This window comes from Antedon bifida, chromosome 8 (genome assembly GCF_963402885.1).
Source record: "Antedon bifida chromosome 8, ecAntBifi1.1, whole genome shotgun sequence".
Taxonomy (NCBI): Eukaryota; Metazoa; Echinodermata; class Crinoidea; order Comatulida; family Antedonidae; genus Antedon; species Antedon bifida.
The window spans coordinates 3,190,073-3,212,739 of NC_136233.1; the positions used below are offsets into that span (position 1 = coordinate 3,190,073).

General features: G+C 36.4%; 2 protein-coding genes across 3 annotated transcripts in view; one reads left to right on the plus strand and one right to left on the minus strand.

Moving 5' to 3' along the window:
• Positions 1 to 14,581, plus strand: part of LOC144850831 (protein APCDD1-like) — a 31,041-nt gene extending 16,460 nt beyond the window's left edge. Inside the window, exons 3-4 of the mRNA XM_078708302.1 lie at positions 59 to 623; positions 13,561 to 14,581. Of these exons, the coding sequence (XP_078564428.1) occupies positions 59 to 623; positions 13,561 to 14,325 (1,330 nt within the window). The 3' untranslated portion in view covers positions 14,326 to 14,581. The remainder of the gene's footprint in view (positions 1 to 58; positions 624 to 13,560) is intronic.
• Positions 1 to 22,667, minus strand: part of LOC144850861 (uncharacterized) — a 96,489-nt gene that overhangs the window by 44,736 nt on the left and 29,086 nt on the right. The window contains exon 3 of one of the 2 annotated variants that reach the window (XM_078708349.1): positions 22,269 to 22,604. The exons of the other annotated variant lie outside the window; for it this stretch is intronic. The gene's annotated coding sequence lies outside the window, so the exon portion shown is untranslated. Of the gene's footprint in view, positions 1 to 22,268; positions 22,605 to 22,667 lie in introns of those variants that run through there. 2 annotated transcript variants of the gene reach the window in all.

Below are 22,667 nucleotides of genomic sequence, written 5' to 3' on the forward strand. Positions count from 1 at the left end.
AAATAATGTCGTCTTTATGTAATATAATAAAATATAATTTATTTTTCTGTCTTTACAGCTGTGAAGTTAGGCCAGGACCCGAGTTTATAATCAGACGATACAAGTTTCATATGGACAATTCTTTCATGCTTCACCAGTTTTACTACGAAGACAGTTCTTGTACAAAACCTACGCACACACTCAGGGTACGCGGAAAGATATCATACACGCAGGACCAATATGAAATCACATCGCCCGTACCGCAAGGCGGTACACGGCCTTACTACGAGATAGAAAAAATAGTTCTAGTTGCGTATGACACTGCGAAAAGTTTACAGTTGATGGAGGGTATACACGAGACATGCCCTGGTTATTTTAAAGAAAATGAACCTATGAAGTTATTTAAGAGATACGTGGTGTTTGATTGGACGCAAGAGGACGTTATCATTATATGCAATGATGGTCTTGGATATTCCGTCAATGAACTGGAGTTACTTAAGCAGGAGGTTCGTAGAGTGCACAATGACGTCACAAAGGAGACTACTCTGCAACAAGAATTGTTCCTTGGTGATATTCCAACTGACAGGAATGACAGAATGTACTACGAACCAAAGGCATACCAAACGCCTCTTGTACGATATCAGGTGAGCATGTTTTCATACATCACTATTATCAGTTAGAGCATGCGACCTGCCGCGTCGTAAAGTTTGGTTGCAGTTCCCACTACAGGCGCAACGCAACGAAAGTGATTTGACCAATAACAAGCGATGGATTATTCGAACAGTGGCTTGTCATTGGTCAACATGCTTGAGTTGCACGTACGTCCTTGTGTTGCGGGAACCACGCTTAAGCTTGGTTTCCACTAGGGCGCAACGCGAAGACGTAGTGGGAACCAAGCTTTAATGTTGCGCAGACTACGCGCGCGCGTGTGAATGCCGTCTAATAATCCTGTAGACATACATTGACAAACTTAACGAACAATGTTCTGATTACATTACCATTCGATTATGTAGATAAACGCAATACCAAGTGTATAAAGCTCTGTTTACACTATCAAACTAGTTTCACCTAAAAAATCTGATGTGCCCAAATATGGTAGTGATATGCCCAACTATGGTAGTGATATGATATCATCATGTCCATATATGGAAACATCACATAAAGTTTGATATCGTAGACAGAGCTTAAGTTACGTTTTATACCAATGGGACTATTTTTTTAAAAGTGCACAATACTGCTGCGACACACTATAATAGTCTATGAATGAGCTGCATGAATGGATCTATGTTGTCTGCTGTCTAAGTGCACGATCATTTTAAAACGGGACTACCAACTGAGATGTTAATGTTACCCGTCACATAAGTTCATATCAGTCTAAAAAAGACACTTCCCTTGTCAATTTTGATATAAAACATCTTTATATCTACAAATCAATATTCCAAGAAAACCCGCATGACATGTACATGCAGGCTGCAGTGAATAATAGGGCATCAAGGAAGTACATTTCAAATGCCAAATTTAACCCCAGAGCCTCTAACATTTACCAGACGAGTTTTCAAAATATGAATTACAATCGTCTGTTTTTCTGTGAATAGTTGGCGCGGAAAAGGATGCGCAGACTACACATTTACCTGTCAGTGAACACATGCCCTCCCAGAGTGACGATGAGTCATGGACTTTTGGTAGCGTACCCCTTTACGTATGCCTATGGGCATAACTTTCCCATGCCAAGTGATTCATGTAGTAGGTTGGTGGTGGGTATGCTTATTGTTAAAATAACAAGGTCTTCCTCAAGCAGGTTTTCGATAGTATGGCTAGCTGCAAGTCTAGTAGCATGCACCGTTTGAACTTTCCCTCTCATGCGCACTTAGAAATACCTCATTGTAGTAAAGAGGGCAAAAGCTAGGCCACTCGGAAAACTTTAAAAAGAAAAGACTGGAACTCACAAGAAACCCATACAACACTTGAAATGATTTCTCCGGATTTGATCAATCTGATTTATTGTTATTATCGTAAAAAATCACAAACACTTGTAACCGGACACCCACTTAGTACACAAGAATAGAAAGTATTGTTAAAGTACAAAAACAAACCTGTTAAGCCGAACAAACACCACCAATTCAACCATTGTATAAAAACAACCCTTCGGCATCAACTTTTATCCCGAACATAAAAAAAATCCACTATGTATTTGATTTTCCCATTCTTCGATGAATGTCCTATTCTTTACCATTGTATTGTTTATTGTTCGTTTTGTAATATCATTTAAGTTATTATGTACCCGTATTATGTTTCTGATCTATATAATAAGTCTCGTAACAACTTCTTCTTTCTGTCGAAACAGTTCCCCTCTAGCTACTAGCCACGAATTTAGCCCATAAGCGGCGTTGGAAAGTTAAAAATAAAATGTTCAAAGTGTTCTATTAACTGTAATACATAACCACCACATTAGAGTACCTAAGTTACAAAAAAAAATGAATGAACTTATTAAAGGAGAACTATGACAGAGTGATCGGGTTGTGATACATAACCACCACATTAGAATACCTAAGTTACAAAAAATGCATGAACTTATTAAAAGAAAGTGATCGGGCTGATGAACCCACAAGTGCGTCACTCAAAATATTCGGCCAATCATAATCCTATCAACGCCGGGTTATACTAAAGAGACTACCGCCAACACAAAACTGACCAGGCCTCTGGCTAGCGATGATGGAAAATATAGTTTAGTAGGCCTAAGGGTTCGAGAACAAGTAAAAAAGGTGCAACGTAATGGGTATCTTTGCGGCGACCTCTCTTGTAAAAGTTCAATCCGGGCAAGTTCAGTTCAAAGTGTCGGTCATTGCTGGGCAGTTAAATGGCAAAAGCCATGCATACAGTAACGATAATAATTGGTTTGATGAGCAGAGTGTCAGTAAAGCTAGCCCTGAATGATGATAGACACAAAGCCTGGTAAAGTCAATCATCACCCGTCAATAAAACAATGACAAAGCATAATTCCAGGCTTAGATTTTATTTATCACATGCACACTCACATTCTGGGCTCCGTGTTGGTGAGGGGTGACGTGGACAAAATGTCCCATGACCATACCTATTTCTAATGCCCAGCCAATGTTACTCTGAACAAAATATAGCTAAATTAACAATGAAAATTAGATAAAAACGAAATGTGTGATAAATGGTCTATAAAATACTGTTGTTTGCGCAAACATTTATCGGCACTTTACTTATCCAAATTAAATCATGGATCATAAATACCATATTTCAGTAGATAGTGTCAAGCAATATCCGGTATGAAAATGTGTTGTGGAGCAAACGAGGCCCATATGGCACCCGACGCCAGTGTAAACTAAGGCATATGTTTGCTCTGTTTGGGGGTAATTTTGTGGAAATACAAGAGTAATTATCCGTGGGATTCGATTAGTACTTGGGTCAGGAGTGCTTATTTCGCGTTCCATATTTCAAAGATCAACTCTGGTGCATCAGTAAACTGTAGCACACTGTCTACGTTGCACTGATTGATCGTTCCGTCGAGTTGTTATAGCGTGTACTGCATCATACGTACAATCAAAGCAATACGATGGCGCACGCCATACCTTACACCGCACTAAATGTAGCACAACGTCTACGTTGCACTGATTGATCGTGCCGTCAATTGGTGCGAGTCGTTATAGCGTGTACTGCATCATACGTACAATCAAAGCAATACGATGGCGCACGCCATACCCAAGCGTGCCATACCTTACCCTGCATTAAATGTAGCACACTGTCTAGTACGTTGCACTGATTGATCGTTCCGTATAAGCATTGGTGGTGCGAGTGGTTATAACCCAAGCCGTACTGCCACCATACGTACACTCAAAGCAATACGATGTCGCGCGCCATACCTAAGCGTGCCATACCTTACCACGCATTACTCTACAGGTGCATACATTCACAAATCGGTAAAATTAGTTATAAACGTACTGAAACGTTTCTGTAATTGTAAATACTATTATTAGAACGTTTAAATTGATACAAAATTGCTCTACTGAACATTAGAAGATTTTTACGATAAAGCGTCAATCTCTTGGGTCAACTTATACACCATTGTACGCGTAATTTACTTAAAGCTGTCGAAAATAGCTTCTATTTCTGGCGTCATCTATGGTGGTTGGAACGAGATCTGGTTACCGATATAGCGCCTACGGCTGTACTCGTATCAGCTCGATCAGTCAACTTTGATACAATATTAGTTCAAATTATTAAACTCAAATTAACAAGGTGTAAATAATACTGCATAGAATTTACGGAAATGGTCCTATTGATATATCGTGATTTCGCCTGACTGCCATAAACCTGACTGAACTTAAAATAGGATGGTTGCCTAAAACCAGATCCTTACAGGGGCCGTGGTTCTGATGCATCACATTGACAACAACCCTTGAACCTTCTCGCTTGCTATCATTGGCACAGACGAGACAGTGTTTATTATTTTTAAAATTCAAATTAAAAATCGCAAATAAAATGAATACCTTCAACAAATTGTCGTGGCTACCTCCAAACAAGTAAAAACAAACGCCGTCAATTACTATTGGTTTACTTACAAACCGACGGTTAAAGTGCCAATGGGTAAAATATTCATCCAAGTTTTGCGACAATATCAATTTAACCTGACGACAAACACAAATAATCTTAACAGAACACCCACCCGTTAAATGACGTCATAAAGGGCATCTACACGTTGTAACACATCGATGTTCAGTTATGAAATTGCAATATTCAACTTTCGATATAAAAACTTGATTCTGATGACCGGTTTTTGATTATGATGACCGTTTATTTTTTATTCTGATAGCTATTTTTTTTTATTCTGATGACCGGGTTTCTTTTTTCATTCTGATGACCGGTTTTTTTTTTATTCTGATGACAGTTTTATATTCTGACAACTGGTTTTTTAAATTCTGATGATTGGTTTTTTTTTTTATTCTGATGACCGGTTTCTTATTCTGATGACCGTTTTTTTAAATTCTGATGACCGTTTTTTTTTATTCTGATGACCATTTTTTTTATTCTGAAGACCGTTTTTTTATTTTGATGACCGTTTTTTTTTTATTCTGATGACCGGTTTTTTTAAATTCTGATGACTCCTTTTTTTGTAAATTCTGATCGGGTTTTTTTATATTCTGATGACATTTTTTTTATTCTGGTGACGGATATGCAAATGTATTTCTATTGCATTCTATTCTCTTTCACTTCTTTTTTTCAACGAAGCAGCAATCACATTTTTATCAACGAAAAGCTTGTTTTTTTTCGTTTGTTTTTCGTGTAATTTGCAAACTATAGCTATGGGGGTCACTTATTATTTCGCACACATCCCGAGGGTTTGGATTCGGCGGACAGTATTCAACCGGTAGGTCGCTATTAAACCAGGACAGTCATCTAGCGGAGGTCAGAAGTGGAACGGCTTAAGGGGATTCAGATGACACCTGATTCGAAATTGCGTGGGGCGGGCATTAGGTCACACTTGGGGGTGAAGTGAAAGACAAAATATACACTATGAATGGGATAAATAACAGGTGTGTTATGGCAAGCTGAATTACTACACTAGCGGATCACCTGGGTTGATCTTGTTGTGGGCCTAGCTTCTTGAATGCAACAGTCGTAAGAACATTCCACTAAAATTGTATCAATATTACGACGATGGTGTTGATCGTCGTGGGGTTCGAATACAACAATTATTAGGCCTAACCTGATTCGTCACTATCGTTGTTAATTAGTGGTAAAGATGGTTCCCACTAAATTTAACGAGGCCTCTAAATATGCCTTTATTTCAATGTTAGTTTCCGTAATACTAAAGGCCAATTTACACAGACGAGCTAAGCGGAAAACACTTGTCTGTGTAAATTGGCCTAATATAGTGAATAGCGTGAGGTGTAAATGTATATTCACTTAGCGTACTTAAGCACATGCCGCGTGTGAACACACGCTGAAGTAATCCAGCGTTCAATAATTAATCCAGGGTTCAAATTATGTGGAGTTTTAGTCCAGGTGCGTTAAATGTTAACACGTTAATTGTAATTCATTTTTATATTCTTGTACGCTTTACATGGCGGCGGCAAAGTTAAAAAAATAACGAACGAGTGCTATTAAATTAACAGTGATTTTAAGGCGTTAAAATCAATCTAAATTCACAGCATACAAAAACAATATAGCACGGGTGAAGTATGTATAAGGATTAGCTACCTGATCTGCGCACAAAGTTGATGCTACCATTTTCAATGCTTGGTTCCCAATTGGACACAACGGACGGAGGTACAACGCAAGTGAGTTGACTAATCACAAGCGAAAATTCGGATGGGCCATCGCGTCGTGATTGGGCAAATGTTAAAGCGTGGTTCCCACTAGAACGCAACGCAGCGACGTATCGACGCAAAGTGTTAAATCATAAAGCGTGGTTCCCACTAGCGACGCAACGCAAGGACGTAACGCAACGCAAGCGAATTGACCAATCACAAGCGATGGCTTATTCGCTTGTGATTGCTAACTGTCTATAACTTCGCTTGTCATTGGTTAAAACGCTTGCGTTGCGTTTACGTCCTTGCGTTACGTTCTAGTGGGAACCAAGCTTTAGTGGGAACCGACGACGCAATAGTGCTGCAAACATCGCAGGTTTGATTTCACGCAGGCGGGGGCAAACACAATTATCAGAAGGGCATTTGCTTACGTTGCGTCGCTAGTGGGAATCAAGCTTTACCGTGCGCTTACGTCATTGCGTTGCGTCCAAATGGGAATCAAGCTTAAATATCAAAAAAACAAGTGTAAGCTTGGTTCCCACTAGGGACGGAACGCAAAGCAAGTGATTTGACAAATCAATTGGTCAACTCGCTTGCGTTGCGTCTACGTCCTTGCTCTAGTGGGAACCAAGCTTTATATTCAGCGATCCATAATTACAATCAGTATATTTATACATGGTTTAAAATTAGACATATATTTTGATGAAGTTTATTTTTAGAGCAATTATTTCTTCGCTTCATTACTTGATACACGGTCGTGTTTACACCAAATTATTTCTTTCTGAAACCCGTACACGAATTAAGTAAATATCAACATTCAATTAGGATATCTATGTAGAAGATTGAAAATATTCAATAAACAATCAATCTGTTCTACAACGGCTACCCTCTACACAAACACGCTTTTTCGAATCAAGCATAAACTTTGATTCTCATTAATAATGCATTATAGTGTGAGATTATCATTGGTCAACTCGCTTGCGTTGTGTCTTGTCCTAGCGTTGTGTCTACGTCATTGCGCTGCGTCTCGTCTTTGCGCTGCGTAGAATACGTCCTTATGCGTGGTTCCCACTAGAGACGCAACACAACGACGTAACGCAACGTAAGGAATTTACCAATCACAAGCGATGTATTATTCGAACTGTCGCTTGTCATTGGTCAACTCGCTTGCGTTGCGTCTACGTCCTTGCGTTGCGTCGTTAGTTGGGAACCAAGCTTTACGTTGCGTCTCTGGGAACCAAGCATTATAAGCGTTCAACGCATTGTATTTAAACAAAGAGAGGATCAGGTAAAGTTTAAAACAACAACGAACAAAGTTGTGTACGTTCTTGGCAACTACATCTGCTTACGCAAGTATATTGACGTTTGGTCACGTGAATACAGTTGTGTGTTATAATTTCCATTACCCTGGATGATATCTCTTCAGCTAAATACCTATCGTTATCCACATGCTCTCTATCCACGCCTCATAATTGGATAGGCTGCATGGCCTGTGCTAATTGAGGCGTATGGCTATGCACTGATAAAATAGCCTATTTAGTGATTTACGTCTTTTCAATAAATTTACATATTAGGTTAATTTATCGTGTTTAAATAGCTTACGTATTGATATCTTATATGGAATGATGACAATGTTCTAAGCTGAACTTGTATAGATAAAACTAAAAGAGAATTTATCTTTCAAAAGAAGGCGTCTTTGTAATTATACATGCCTTGTAGTTTGTTGTATAGGTTTAAAATGTGTCTGGATATAGTATACAGTATTATTATACCTGAATTTGAAAAATAAATTGGAAAAGAAAAGAGTCCACGAAAGAAAATGAAAAGTGTTTGGTTTTAAACATTATTTTCACTTAGGGAAAATGTCATAGGAATGGTATGATTCATGCTTTCAATTTTAAAACAAATTTAAAATTAGAAAATGAACGATATATGGTTTATAACAACAAAGATTAAACTTGTTATGCTAGTCTTGTTTTTACTGTTCAAACAATAAAAGCATTTAGAAAAATTCTAGACATGACGTCACAGAAAACGTCATTACGTATAATTGACATAATGTAAAATTGTGTGGTTTACGTAACATTACGTTGTTTTGTAAAATTGTAAAAAAATCAAGAGTGGTGTCTGAGATCAAAGGTTGTTGAATTAACTTAGCAGTGTCCTTATTACGACACTTGAGAGGGAATTCTCTCTTTTATAAAAAATCTAGACATGACGTCACAGCAAAATTACTATGACGTTAATATCATCTATAATTAGCATAATGTAACATTGTGTGGTTTACGTAACACAGTACGTTGTTTTGTAATATTGTAAGAAAAACAAGAGTGGTATCTGAGATCAGAGGTTGTTGAATTAAATTAGTAGTGTCCATATTACGACACTTGTGAGGGAATTCTCTCTTTTATAAAAAATCTAGACATGACGTCACAGCAAAATTACTATGACGTAAATATCATCTATAATTAGCATAATGTAACATTGTGTGATTTACGTAACACAGTACGTTGTTTTGTAATAATATCGTAAGAAAAACAAGAGTTGTATCTGAGATCAGAGGTTGTTGAATTAAATTAGTAGTGTCCATATTACGACACTTGAGAGGGAATTCTCACAATCTAGAAAACCGCAACATTTCTCAGCGGTTTATTATTTTAATAGTTGAATTGAAATAAAGTACATCGCCCTGACATACCATGACAAAATAACTAATGTAAAGGAATTTTTAGCGGGTTTTTTCCTTTCCAAAAATACAGAAGTGAAACATGTATCTTACACTAAATTAATCAAGACCAGAGTTCTATTTTTGGTCAAAAGAATGTCATTCAAAACATGGAGAAATAAAGTTAGATAAATGTAGTACAAAAAGTGCTCTAGGCATATAACAAGTAATGTTCTTACTACAAGACATTAAAGGGACTCTTTATACTAGGGGTTGACCACAAATATATCCCTCATTCGTTTTTTAAGTGTCCCCTTTATAGGGGTTGACCGAGGTGTTAAACAAATATATATCTTATACGTTTTATAAGAAAATGTCCCCTTTAAGGGGTTGACCGAGGTGTTAAACAAATATATATCTTATACGTTTTATAAGAAAATGTCCCCTTTAAGGGGTTGACCGTGGTGTTAAACAAATATATATCTTATACGTTTTATAAGAAAATGTCCCCTTTATATGGGTTGATCATGGTGTTAAACAAATATATCCCTCTTCGTTTAATAAGTGTCCCCGTTATAGGGATTGGCCATGGTGTTAAACAAATATATCCCTCATTCGTTTCATAACAAAGTGTCTACTTTATAGGGTTGACTGTGGTGTTAACAAATATATCCCTCATTCTTTTCATTAAAAAAAGTGGCCCCTTTATAGGGGTTGACCATGGTGTTAAACAATATCCCTCATTCGTTTCATAAGAAAGTGTCCCATTTATAGGGGTTGGCCGTGGTGTTAAACAAATGTATCCCCATTCGTTTTATAAGAAAATGTCCTCTTTATAGGGGTTGGCCGTGGTGTTAAACAAATATATCCCTCATTCGTTTAATAAGTGTCTCCTTTATAGGGATTGACCGTGGTGTTAAACAATATCCCTCATTCGTTTCATAAGTGTCCCCTTTAATAAAGGGTTAGGGTTAGGGTCCCAAAGGGTGTTCTATACTGTACAAAGAATATACATGGTAAATTTAGGCCCTATATGCTTTGTAATTACACTTCATTCTACACAAATCTAATTTATCTATAATATTTTAATTAGCATGAAGGCCATCACGTTGTCACACTCTATCTCCCTTATCATCTAACCTTGCCTTCTTAATCTGTAGAAGACCCGTCAACTGTCATAACCCATTTATTAAACATCAATCATAATTCAGTTTTTGCGCGTATCACATCACACTGTGAATTATTAATTGCAACTTGGCTGTGACCGAGATAACGGAACAGCGCATGCGCTCAGGTGAAATACTATTATATCCTGCATGGAGAGTTAGGATTTCTCCATGCATCATGTTAATACAGTATGAATGGGGTTTATTAAAAATATCATTAATGAGGAAAAATCATTTCATTGTCTTTAATATTTGAGATTCAGACGATGTAAAAAGATTAACTCTACCTAAAGTTGAACTTCCTTGAAAATAACGGAGAAATCACAACAATGTAAAAGACATTCGGTTAAGTTCAACAATTTATTTTACAATTTTTAGGCCCTCGGCCCCACCCACGATCCCAAACTTAACCCGACTGAACGTAAGCGTTGTTTCCCACTTGTTACGAATTTCCGTCAAGAACCAGCGTATATAAAGTACACGGAAACTTTTAATAAATGTGTTATGTTTCTATAATTAGGTATCAAGGATGTCTAAAACCACCTTAGCCCAAAACCTTGACAATCTAGGAAATGGCAACGGAATGTCTCACCTGTTTATCCATTAATATCAAAGAGTTGCCGCCAGAAGTGGGTCATAGGCTATATACCAAAAACCGGCCTAAAACATTGAACTGAAACGCCCTGGGATCGCGGCCCACTGGCCTCGACACCGCCTTCCAGCACCCCTCCGAGAGCAACACGAAGCGCGAGTCAATAAGCGAGAACACAATATACACGGGAAGGTTTTGTTTGCCGTTGCGGGTCTCTAGAGGACGGAACATTTTAAGCCTATTTTTAAAGACGCACATACTCGAACGCCTTGCAATGTTTACTCCTAGTTCTCTCATGAGGGCTAAAATACTTGTCGAAGATTTGAATCATGATTAGCCATCATGGACGAGTCATACTGTGTCCTTTGGGACTATTGTATATTTCCGCTCGAGAACATCGGTTAGGCCAATGATCTTTAATCTTTTCCGACACTTAAGATTGATGTCAACAAATAGACTCATCCTATGTCAATAGTTTAAATACTGTATTGGAATTGCAAATAGAACATGTACCAATTTCAACTATACTGAATATTAGGCTACAATGAATATAGCATAATTTTGTTTTAACCGTACGAATTATGTATAATGTTTATAAACTACTTGTTAGCATACATATGCATACCTTTGTGTGAGAGAGCAATCTATTATCCTTATTTACTTCATTTTACCTTTAGTAAATTAGTACGACCTAAAACGCAAAAACTATCATCATTGCTGCATGGCCCGTCTTGCGTTCCGAACGCGAAACTTGAGAGAGTAAACGCAAACGACACTTGATAATCACAAGTGGACAGCGTGAAGTTCGAACTCCATAAACCGCACGCGGTCCCCGTGGTCATGCGAGCGTCAATCAGTATAGCCCTACCTTTGGCTTCTGTTTTCATAGAAAAACCACATTCTTCATGAATACAAGGTGTGCTGAACATTGTTTAAATTCTACTAATTAATTGAGAGTGTCTAAACTAGATTATTAATCTATCACATTGACCTTATTTTGAGGGTTTTTCAAGCCCGAACCAAACCGATAAATGTAGGCATAGGCCTAGCAAGGAAGGGGAAAATCCCTGTGCCTAGTAACCGGTTGCAAACTGAATTACACTATAAATTACGAAAAAAACATAAGTCACTAACCGAAAGGCTTCCTTGTTTCAATCATAAATCAAGCTTTGAAATTTGATTAAATATCGAAACAAATTAGCTGATAATCATTTTGCAAACATACGTTTTTTGATGATGACTGTATGTTATCATTAATGGGTAAACCGATTGACTAGATCATTACGGTACTTTCGGTAATGTTTTGTGTTTGGCCTGACACTGACGTAAAGCAAAGTTATCTGTGTGAACACGTTGTGTAGCTGTCATGGTTAGCCCGTGTGAAAAGAAGTTTCATACACTGCAAACGGAAAGAGCAGCGACCTTTCCTGCAGTTTTCAATCTCTGTGAACTCAGCTCAGAAGTTGTTTACTTACGTTTGAAACTATCTGATAAACAATTTAATATATTTATATACTATCCTATTCTAATAAAGTATGGTACGCAGCTGATGCAACAACTATCGGTTTTACGCCGCCAGTGGTAGAGTTGACACCATTAGCAAAAGAAAAGTTTAAGCTATAAAATTCATCAGCGTTTAGGAGCATCCTTTAGTGACGACTCAAAATTGTTAAACGGTTTGAAAATTTAAAACCACCAATCATGTTCGACAAGACATCATACAGACATTTTAGCAGATTTGATTGGCTGTTTTGGGGGATGTAGGTTGACCAGATCTTATAAAGGAATTAGCAGAGTAAAATATAGTTAGCCCACTTTTTGTAAAAAACTAAACTCAAACATTTCTATAGAGAGGTAGGCATATACACAAATATAACGGAAATAAGAAGAACACGTATAGTAGAACCAGGGAGGTACTTATTTTTAAACCTCCCTGGTAGTACTGTTAATCGATATTTTACATAACCTTTTTGGGTACGATAACGATTTTAATCATGAATATCGATTGATATTATGATTGAACTACAAGGAACGCGGTATACTTCTGTAAAATAAAATTAACTTTCTTTGTGTAAATTTTGATTAGGACTGAAAGGTACTATGATAGGAACACGACTCATTTGACGCCTGCTCGGATACGATCAGAATGCCACGACTCTTTGACGTCTACACCGGAAAGAGCAATTAGTCGTCAAACACACGAACATTAATTTCAGCTGTGTATTCGACTTAGCGGTGTTTTTAATAATACGTTACCTTCTGTGCTACCAAATATAACTTAGATATTAACAGTTGAAAACTGCAAACATAAGTTGTGTAATCTTTGGTCGAAAGGTCAGGTGTGTTTGACAGAAGGAAACGAATACCGCCTCGAACACAGGGTGCAAATTGCCTCCCATCATCGTAGTCAAACATCGCGTCAGGGTGCAACAGTTAGCTTCTCTGCGGGCTGACATCATGTTCTCTAATCAATCGGATCATGTGTCGACCAGCCTAGCGTTGGCTTAAAATGAAGTTAATTACTGCAACGGCTCTGTGGTATTGACCGCCTGTAGAGGTGGGAATTCAATGCCCTAACTTGAACCTCACGAGAAATGCAAAAAGAATGAATATGCAACGGTGTTTTCTGAACCTGATAGCGAGACGTAATTTAAAAACATTAACGCATTCATTTCCAGCAGAGATGATCTGTCTTTAACGCCTTTGTCCAGCTGATGTAAACCGAACGCGAACGGGTCAATCCAAACTCGATTGGCACGTCTTTAATTTTCATCGCACCTTAGAAACATCCCCACACTGACCTTCGCTTCTACTTTGTTAGCTTGCTTTGTATTATTACCTAATCAAATTAATATTTAATGTTTCGTTTATTATGTTTTTCAGGTAAATGATACGGTTAGCAATCAGATACACTTTGCCGACGACTTCCATCCACCGATCCTCAAACCGGAAATTCACTTACCAGTGAAACTAGAAGGCGAGTGGGTCAGCTTACGATGTGAGGTAAAAGGAAGCTTCTTCACGACCCGGCACGTCTCGTATTTTGCAAACAATACGTGGACCGCTAACATAAAGTACTTTCTAGACCCGGACTGTCGACGACCAGCGTACGCGATCACAACACGCGGAACGCACAGCGATGGTGTACGATCTAGCATCGTTGACGGAGGAACCAATATCGATATTAAAACTGACCAGGTGTTGTTAAAACCTTTAAGCGTCGCTTCTGTGCAAAAGCTGAACAATGAAGGCGGTTGCGGAAAACTTGGATCTTGGTACATTGACGTAGAGCAGGACGTGACGTACATTAACGGTTGCAAGGCGTTGGGACTGATAATGTCAACGGTAGAGTACCAGCTATACAGAATGCATCACAACTCAGCGGGTAAACTTCTTCTCTACGATGGTATGTTGCCAACAAACGGTCAGCTGCCAGATAAACCAGAATCACGACCGACGTCGTATAACAATCCTCTTATCCACTGCGCTGGATCGAACCCTAATGTTCTAGAGCCTCCACATAGCCTAAACGTTGTCCAGAACACACCGGCACCACATCTACCACCAGGAAGCAGCGCCACTTCGCAGTCACTACAACAACTTCTTTTACTTGTAACATGTCTTGTACTTCTAAACAAGCTATTCTAAACTGAAGACTTCACTCACCAATAAGCAACAGCGATAAGCACAAATATGAACCTCGGTCCCCGTCGGGATCTTGTTTTTTATCACAATTTTTACAATAAACTCTTAAGGATACATACTTTTAACAAGACAACTTATAATCATTACGTCATCATACACTTCAAATAAGCCTACAAATCTTACTCGAACGGTTACCTTATTTCAATGCGTACGATCACGTCTTTTATTATTGTATACTGATTTGACAATATAAGTTAATAGGAAAATATAATTTATAAAAGAGAAATATGCCAAAAAGCATACCCGATATAGAAACTAACTCAAGACAATCGATACAAATCATTACATATTTTTGAATGTTAGTTTTACTTCAACTTTCCCTTACCGTCGCACGGCATTACAATTATCAGTTGAATTTTTGTGATTTTAAATTAACCCATTAGAGACCGTTTACATTTGGCGCGAAATGTTTTGTTTAGGCCTACATTTGGCGCGAAATGTTTTGTTTAGGCCTACACTTGGGGCGAAATGTTTTGTTGAGATCCTACCTCAGTTTACAAAAGAATATAATTTGACGACGTCAATCCAAAGTCTTATAACCTAACCAGGTAACTTATAGCTAGAACCCAAAGCAAGTTACAAATGGTAGCAGGGATCCAACCAAGATGGTCTCATACCAAGATGGTTTCATACCAAGATGGTTTCATACCAAGATGGTTTCAATCCAAGATGGTTTCATACCATATGGTTTCATACCAAGATGGTTTCATATTGGTTCATATCAAGATGGTTTCATACCAAGATGGTTTCATACCAATATGGTTTCATACCAAGATGGTTTCATATTGGTTCATACCAAGATGGTTTCATACCAAGATGGTTTCATACCAAGATGGTTTCATACCACGGTAGTTTTGTACCATATTAAGTACCGATAACGGTATAAAGAGTGGTAAAGTGAAAAAGATGGTTTTAAAGAGTTGGTTCCGTTAAAAGGAATGTTCCGGAAAGAGATGGTCCGGTAATATTGGTTGTTGTTTACTTAAGTGACAATTTCAGAAACCCATAACTTGTAAAAAAAATACATTCCGTTATGCCAAAATAAAGATATTTTGCCATCGGTTTTAACAATCAGGTAAACTAGAAATTACTTATATCACAAACATATTAATAAATAATTGTCCAGATAAATTTAAATAAAAATAATAATATATTTTCTAAAATGGACATTGTTAAAAATATTAAATTAAGAATATTATTAAAATATGAGATACCTTGTAATTTTCATTTAAATATGTAAATAGCTGTGAATTATTGTTTATAAATCAAATCATTTGTACATTAAATTTATCATATTACTGTATTATAAATATAAATTTTCAAAATAGCTAAAAAGATTTGGAAAATTTGGCTAATTAAAGTTAAGTAAAGTATTTGGGAAAAGTTTTTGCAGAATCATTGTGGAGATTATTATAAAAGAGAATATTTTAGGAATTTGTTTTATAAAGTTTATATTTATTTTGTTATGTGAAGATTTTGTTCATAACGAAACCAAATTAACAGAAATATTAATATTGACCTGGTGTATATGGAATTATTAAGTCGTTGCGTTATTTAGATTCTGTTAATCGTAAACACACATACACAAATATTAAAACCGTCAGGGAATATGTCTAATTATATAATATTCCGTTTTTAAACCTCATAGTTGATACAGCATTGGTTATGCTTGTTGTAACAGTGGCTTGACAAACAAATGAGCATAAATTATATGGCATGAAAACGGGAAATAACGCCTATTATTTAGGTTTATCGCAAATAGCGTGCGCGACGCATGGTGGGAAGGATTTGGGAGCAAACGTCACAACGCGTACGTGCGTGATTTGCTGTTTGTACGTACGCGTCGTGACGTTTTGCTCCCAAACCATTCCCATCATGCATTGTACAATGACGTTCCTCGTGAAATCAAGCTATTTGCGATAAACCTTGTTGTCTCACCGGGGAAAGTTGTAGGTTAGTCGACTTTTTTTAAATATTTAGGGACACGATTATTTGTTTAATAATCATGTACTTTTATTTTGTTAAGCTTTTGATATACAAAACAGTAGGCCTAGCAGTAATTTTATCTGAATATTTTCATTTTTTGTAAATATTTTACCATTTATATCTAAGCTTTGCCATAGGATACATATTTTGGTATCAGGGAGAAATGTTGGTATTCTTAACACATTTCATTAACCAACGCTTAACTTGCCATACACGAATAGTTATAACGACTTCTAACCAGTGAAATAATCTGGAAGTACTGTATCTTGTAAGACAAATTCTAAAGAGGGCGCTTTAGAGCTTAACGCTCGAGTTTAGTTAATTAACAGTAATCGTTTTGTTTGGTAAAATACACAACAATAAATCCAGCCTTTTGCTTGGATTTTCATTGTACCCGCTTTAGATGAAGTACGGTAGCAGAAATATTTTGAATGGGGACAAAGTTTAATTTAAGTTATAAATGGCTAAAAAGCAGCAAAATGTGTTTGTGGTTTAGATCGATGTTTTACGACGACACTGATTTGTGACGGGTGTTAAATTTGTAGATAAAATATTGCTAAGATTTTTACGATGACTAAAATTATGTATAAACGTGTACACAGTAAAAATGTGTTTATTTTAAACACCTTGGGCTGTACATTTAATACTTAATCGAATAAAATATGATAAACTTTTAAATGGTGAGTTGTCTCTGTTAGGCTCGAGCTATAGTGATTGGAGAATGCCGATGGAAATTATAACGAAATCAGACTAAAAACCGAAAATGATCAAGTAACAACAATGACGACGTAATGATTTTAATTTCAAAGATGAGTACAAGTCGGAATTAGCACATATTATAAGGTGAAGACTTCGACGACGATGACGACTATGAACTATGAAAATTATAGAGCAATCAATACGACGGCGAAAGCTGCAGTACTCTGTACTAACGAAAACGACGACTTAATACACAACGACGACGATAACTATAGTGGCCTAGATTACTTAATACGACGGCAAAAGCTGCAGTACTCTGTACTAACAAAAACGACGACAACGACTTAATACACGACGACGAGAACTAATAGTGGCCTAGATTACAAAATACGACGGCGAAAGCTGCAGTACTCTGTACTAACAAAAACGACGACGACGACGACTTAATACACGACGACGACGAGAACTAATAGTGGCCTAGATTACTCAATACGACGGCGAAAGCTGCAGTACTCTATACTAACAAAAACGACTTCTTAATAAACAACTGTACGACTAAAGCCTTACGTCATGGTAATAAAAAAAATTTTGATAAACCTAATTTAATTTTAAAGCATAGTCGAATCAATTTAAACTGTTGCCTCAATTTTTACGATAGCCCATTTTCTGAAACTTAAAAAGATTATACGTGGGTGATGTTTGACTAGAATCACAGGTGAAGAGGGAACGTGTATTGATGAAGCGCAGAACGACCTATTTGTTGTGCTATCAATATTGCACAGACATGTAAAGTTGGTTTGAGCAAACCCTATTTTATGAGATAGCAGAGGTAGGTAGACTTTAACTTAACTTTGGGCTAAAGAGACATGTGCCCGAGGACAGGTGACAAAACCTGCATGATCCAAGATAAAGTAAAGGTGCTTAGAACATTAAAGGCAAGTTGACATTAGTAAGATATCGATTGATGTGGAAACAAGCAAGGACATATTTACAGCAACCATGCATTTCTTCATTCAGCAGCAACTGAGAAATGTTTAAAAAGTAGGCTACGAAACACATGAAATAGATCACATTAAAATGTGCTTATCCTGGCAGCAGATTCGCAGATCTGTCCACTATCACAGGAACATTCTCTAAAGCTCTGTCTACACTATCAAACTAGTTTGACAAAAATGATACATATGTCATAATGACTACCACATTTTCAAGCGACTGAACGCATGTTTGTATATAAATAGGCCTATTAAAAGTGGAAATAATGGTTACATCAATCAAGCCGATATTCCACCAGGCGAATTTAATCGCGCGAATCGAAAGCGTCAGCTTATACGCATGCGTAGAGAGGGAATTGGAAGATGTAAATATGAACACGCATGCGTATAAGCTGACGCTTTCGATTAGCGCGAACAAATTCGCCTAGTGGAAAATCGGCTTCAGGTTGTCGGCCAGAAACATCACATTGGAAGTTTATCTGGTATGGTTCGTTTTCATAAGATATGCTTCGATAACTTAACGGTATTACGTAACATCGGATTTTAGAGATTGACGAATGAATGCCGAAGAATGCCGAAGTGTATAGTAAATTCATTTTGACACTTTGTAATTGTTTTTTCATTTATCTGTTTTTGGATATCTCACAGGAAACATAATTTCTATGTATATTTTATATGCAAATGACAATAAAATGAAATAATTTTCCACTGATGAATGAATATGGATATTTTCTGAAGGAAAGTCTTTTATTCCGGATGTTGGAAGTGTTTATTAGGCACTAAAAGTTCGATTTTGATATAAAATTTACATAATAAAAAAACTATATGCGCATGCCCTCAATATAATATACATGCGTTCATTAATAAGGTAAAGTAAATCAATAGGACACTAATAACCTATATCGGCACTATAGATCATTCGAAAACGTGATCGTGCACGAATACGTGTTTCGCGCATGCGTTGTTGAGAGAAGGGCGCGCAAATATTGAATTTGTATGCAATTAATTAGGCATATTTACTCGAATCATGTTTTAAAAGTTCACATTTGTTTACACATCAAGGTCATAATTTGGATAACACTCCCTCCCAGAAAAAAACAAAAAAAAACGAGGGTGTGTGTTTTATGAGTAATGCCACGAAGAACCTGGATTTTTAGGCGGGATTCAGCGCGAGCGAATCGGCAGACTATCGAATATATTCTGTGGGAACTATTACAATTCGGAGATGAAAGTTGTACAGGTTTAATTAGATTTAGAAGAATAGATTAGCACAGATATCTCGACAAAGCGATTTTGTCATTTTCACTACATGTGGAATGGGAATGGGGCGCATATGGTCCAAGAGCACTGGGGCCAAACTCAGGCCTACAAAATAATCAGAGAGTTTGTCACGATGACCAAGGAGGAAAATGGAACAGGGATAAAAGTAGTTGAATTTGTGCATGGAGCTTAGTCATTCCAGGGCCTAGGCCTAGGTTCATCCGCTGGCTCAGTACCAGCCTTTCTCTAATGGCACTCGAACCTACCCAATAAAGCCTTTCTACGAGTGAGTGTAAGTGGGTTTCTGATACAGGAAAGTAGGCCTGTGTGGCACTGTAGCATGGAGCTTACTCTGCAATCCCAGGGGCCTGGGTTCGAATTCCGGCGTAATCCTAGGCTTTGCATAATGAAGGCCAAATCAGTGGCACTACTTAGGCCTACCTAACTAGGCTTAGTTTAAAAGCATACGTTTAGTTATCATCCTAATTGGTAATGTATCGCTGCTGGATATATATATATACGCTGTAAATAAATAGAAACAACAAAATTAAATAAAACACATAAAATAAACACCCGTAGGCCTACTTAAATAGTCAGTTATATGTTGTCTACTCTTACTCTCTCCACCCTCTATTCACCAGCCTGTGCCTCCTTTGTTTTTGTATCTTTTATTCCAGTTCACTCAGGCAGTGCTTGTCTGCTTATTATACTAGCTACTTTGTCCAAGTACTCTCACTTGCACGGATGAGGAAAGCTCTGCTAACTTTTCTGACTGTTTTGCTTTATCGTTTTGATTTAGCTTTTGCTTATTTTATTTTGTATCGCCATTGAAATCCAGCAACTGATACCCACAGCATTGTCATTATTTTCACTAATTTGCATTTGGATTAATATATATGTACACATAAAGAAACTCAGGACGGGGAAATACTACACATGTTCCGTGACAGCATGTTAAGTACGATTGCAAAAAAAAATCAAATAATTCATCTTTCGCTATCGTCATATTTTATTTCACGATATCATGATTTATGTAGAACATAAATAATATTTCATATTTTCCATTAAATAATGAATGAATTTATAAATGTTATATAAATAAACTATAGTTTTACTTTTTAATACTAAAAACACCATGCATGCACACACTGCAAATTATAATATGCACAAAAATAGGAAAGACAAAAACACACTTTCAACGTTTTATATACATTTCTTGCACTATAATTTAAATATACAGAATATATAAACATTTTCCATATTTGGAATCATTTTCCTTATTTGGAGTCATTTTAGCAGCTGCAAATTATTTAGGTTTGATTGATGCTATCAGGTGACTAGTGAGATTAACAACCCTGACAATGCAAGACTAATGATGAGAGAAATTAATATGCAGGAAGGGAATAAATTGTATCAAATAAGGGGGGAAATGGGAGACATATCCGAGTTGAATATTTAAGGGCAACTGGCGTATATTCTTCAGTTATTAAAGGCCGATCTATCTTCAAGTTTTCAGTTTTGATTAGTGTTTGGTATTTAAAATATTATAGTGATTGTTGCAAAAGATCCATCATTTCTATCAGTCATCACTTATATATTTAAATGAGGAATAAATAATGACATATATAGAATTATTTGTATAACTCAGGAAAAGTTTTTAAAACAAAACACTTAGAAATTTGGGCAAATTATAAAAAATACTTGTTTAGCGTCACCTTCTCTCCTCTTCTATTTTTGGTAACGTCTCTGTGTTTTGCTTTTGTTTTTTTTTTTATAGAAAAATCGAAATGACAAAAAAAAAATTACTGAAAAGAAGATAATTTGGGGAGGGGGGGGGGGGGCGTTGTTTGTAAGTCGTTAAATCATACGCTGACAAAGATTATTTCAAACAAAACACATTCAAAGACTATAGTATTTTGTTCGGAAATTGATGAAACTACCCGGGCATCGCAAACAATTATTTGTTTACAGGGATGAACATTTTTTTTAACTTGCCCTCCTCACTTGAAATTGTTTGAGTGTGTAACGCTAAACATGGGATTTTCTTGAAATATATGCGGCCTTAGGTCTATAGATTGGTCTCTTTTGACTCGGTTTTAACCTACCATAGACAAATATCCTACTAATTGGTTCAGGCATGGAGGTATTATACCTCCATGGTTCAGGCAAAGTTAAAATTGAATATTTGGTTCAGATATTAAACTTAAATTTCATGAAGACACGCTACGACCATGAAATTACTTGACTGACATATCCCAACATGTCGTAAAGCTGTGTTAAATAAATAACAACATCACAAACCGCTAGAAAGTAGGTTGCATATAACAACAATGCACAACCTCTGGCATTCTCAATTCCAGGTAAAACACAGTATGAACAATATACAAGACATAACTACTGTTTATTTTCCCAACGGAATTTCCTTTTTTCCTAAATAAATATTGTGTTTTTATTTGTGAGGGTTTTGCACATTGGGGAACCATTAAATAGATCTTGAGGGAGGAAATTTGTCAAAAGATTATAAAGTAATCAAGGACAAAGTGCTACTGGAATTTATGATGTGAACTTTTTTATGATAAAAAGTACATTGTTGCAACCGTTTCTATTTTAATAATTTTAAACAATCTTGATAATAAAAAGTAAAAGTTGTTAAATTCCCATATGACCTGATTTTACTGGTTTTAAATGATTCAGATTGTAATAAATCAGGTTATTAATATCATTTTTTTTAGGTTGTGAACACAACGTAAACAATGATGAGTTTTTACTGTGACAACAGATATTGGAGAATTGCAGACATTTGCAGAATAACCAATTTAGTGTTTGGCTATTGTTAATAGCAACTCAAAACAGTTATACAGTTGAGATTATTAGGAATAACCGTTTTATCTTCACAATGAAGTTAAAGATTCTTTTCTTACAGATAATATTCCAACATTTCTTATGACGTTTTAATGTTATGAATGAAGAGGACACCAGGCTCTTAGCAATAGAGATTCGGTTTCCTTGTTTGTTCTTGCCAACTATTTGTGGACTTTTTTGTTTTTGTTTGTTTTGTATGTTTTTCTTGGTAATAAAGAAAAAATAATAAGAAAATGTTTAAGATATATAGAGTACTGTTTGACGTAGTACACATACGTTACAATTTTTAGACCAAACTAAACCCACGTTACATTTTAGACAAAACTATATAAAAATACGAAAAATAGACATTACAAACTATAGTTGATTTCAGACTCAAATTGAATAGTTTAAAATATATTTCACCATTGTACAGTCATGTACCTGAAAGATACAAACAAATAGAATATAATAATTTCATTCAACTATTAACAAACTTTTCGTCAA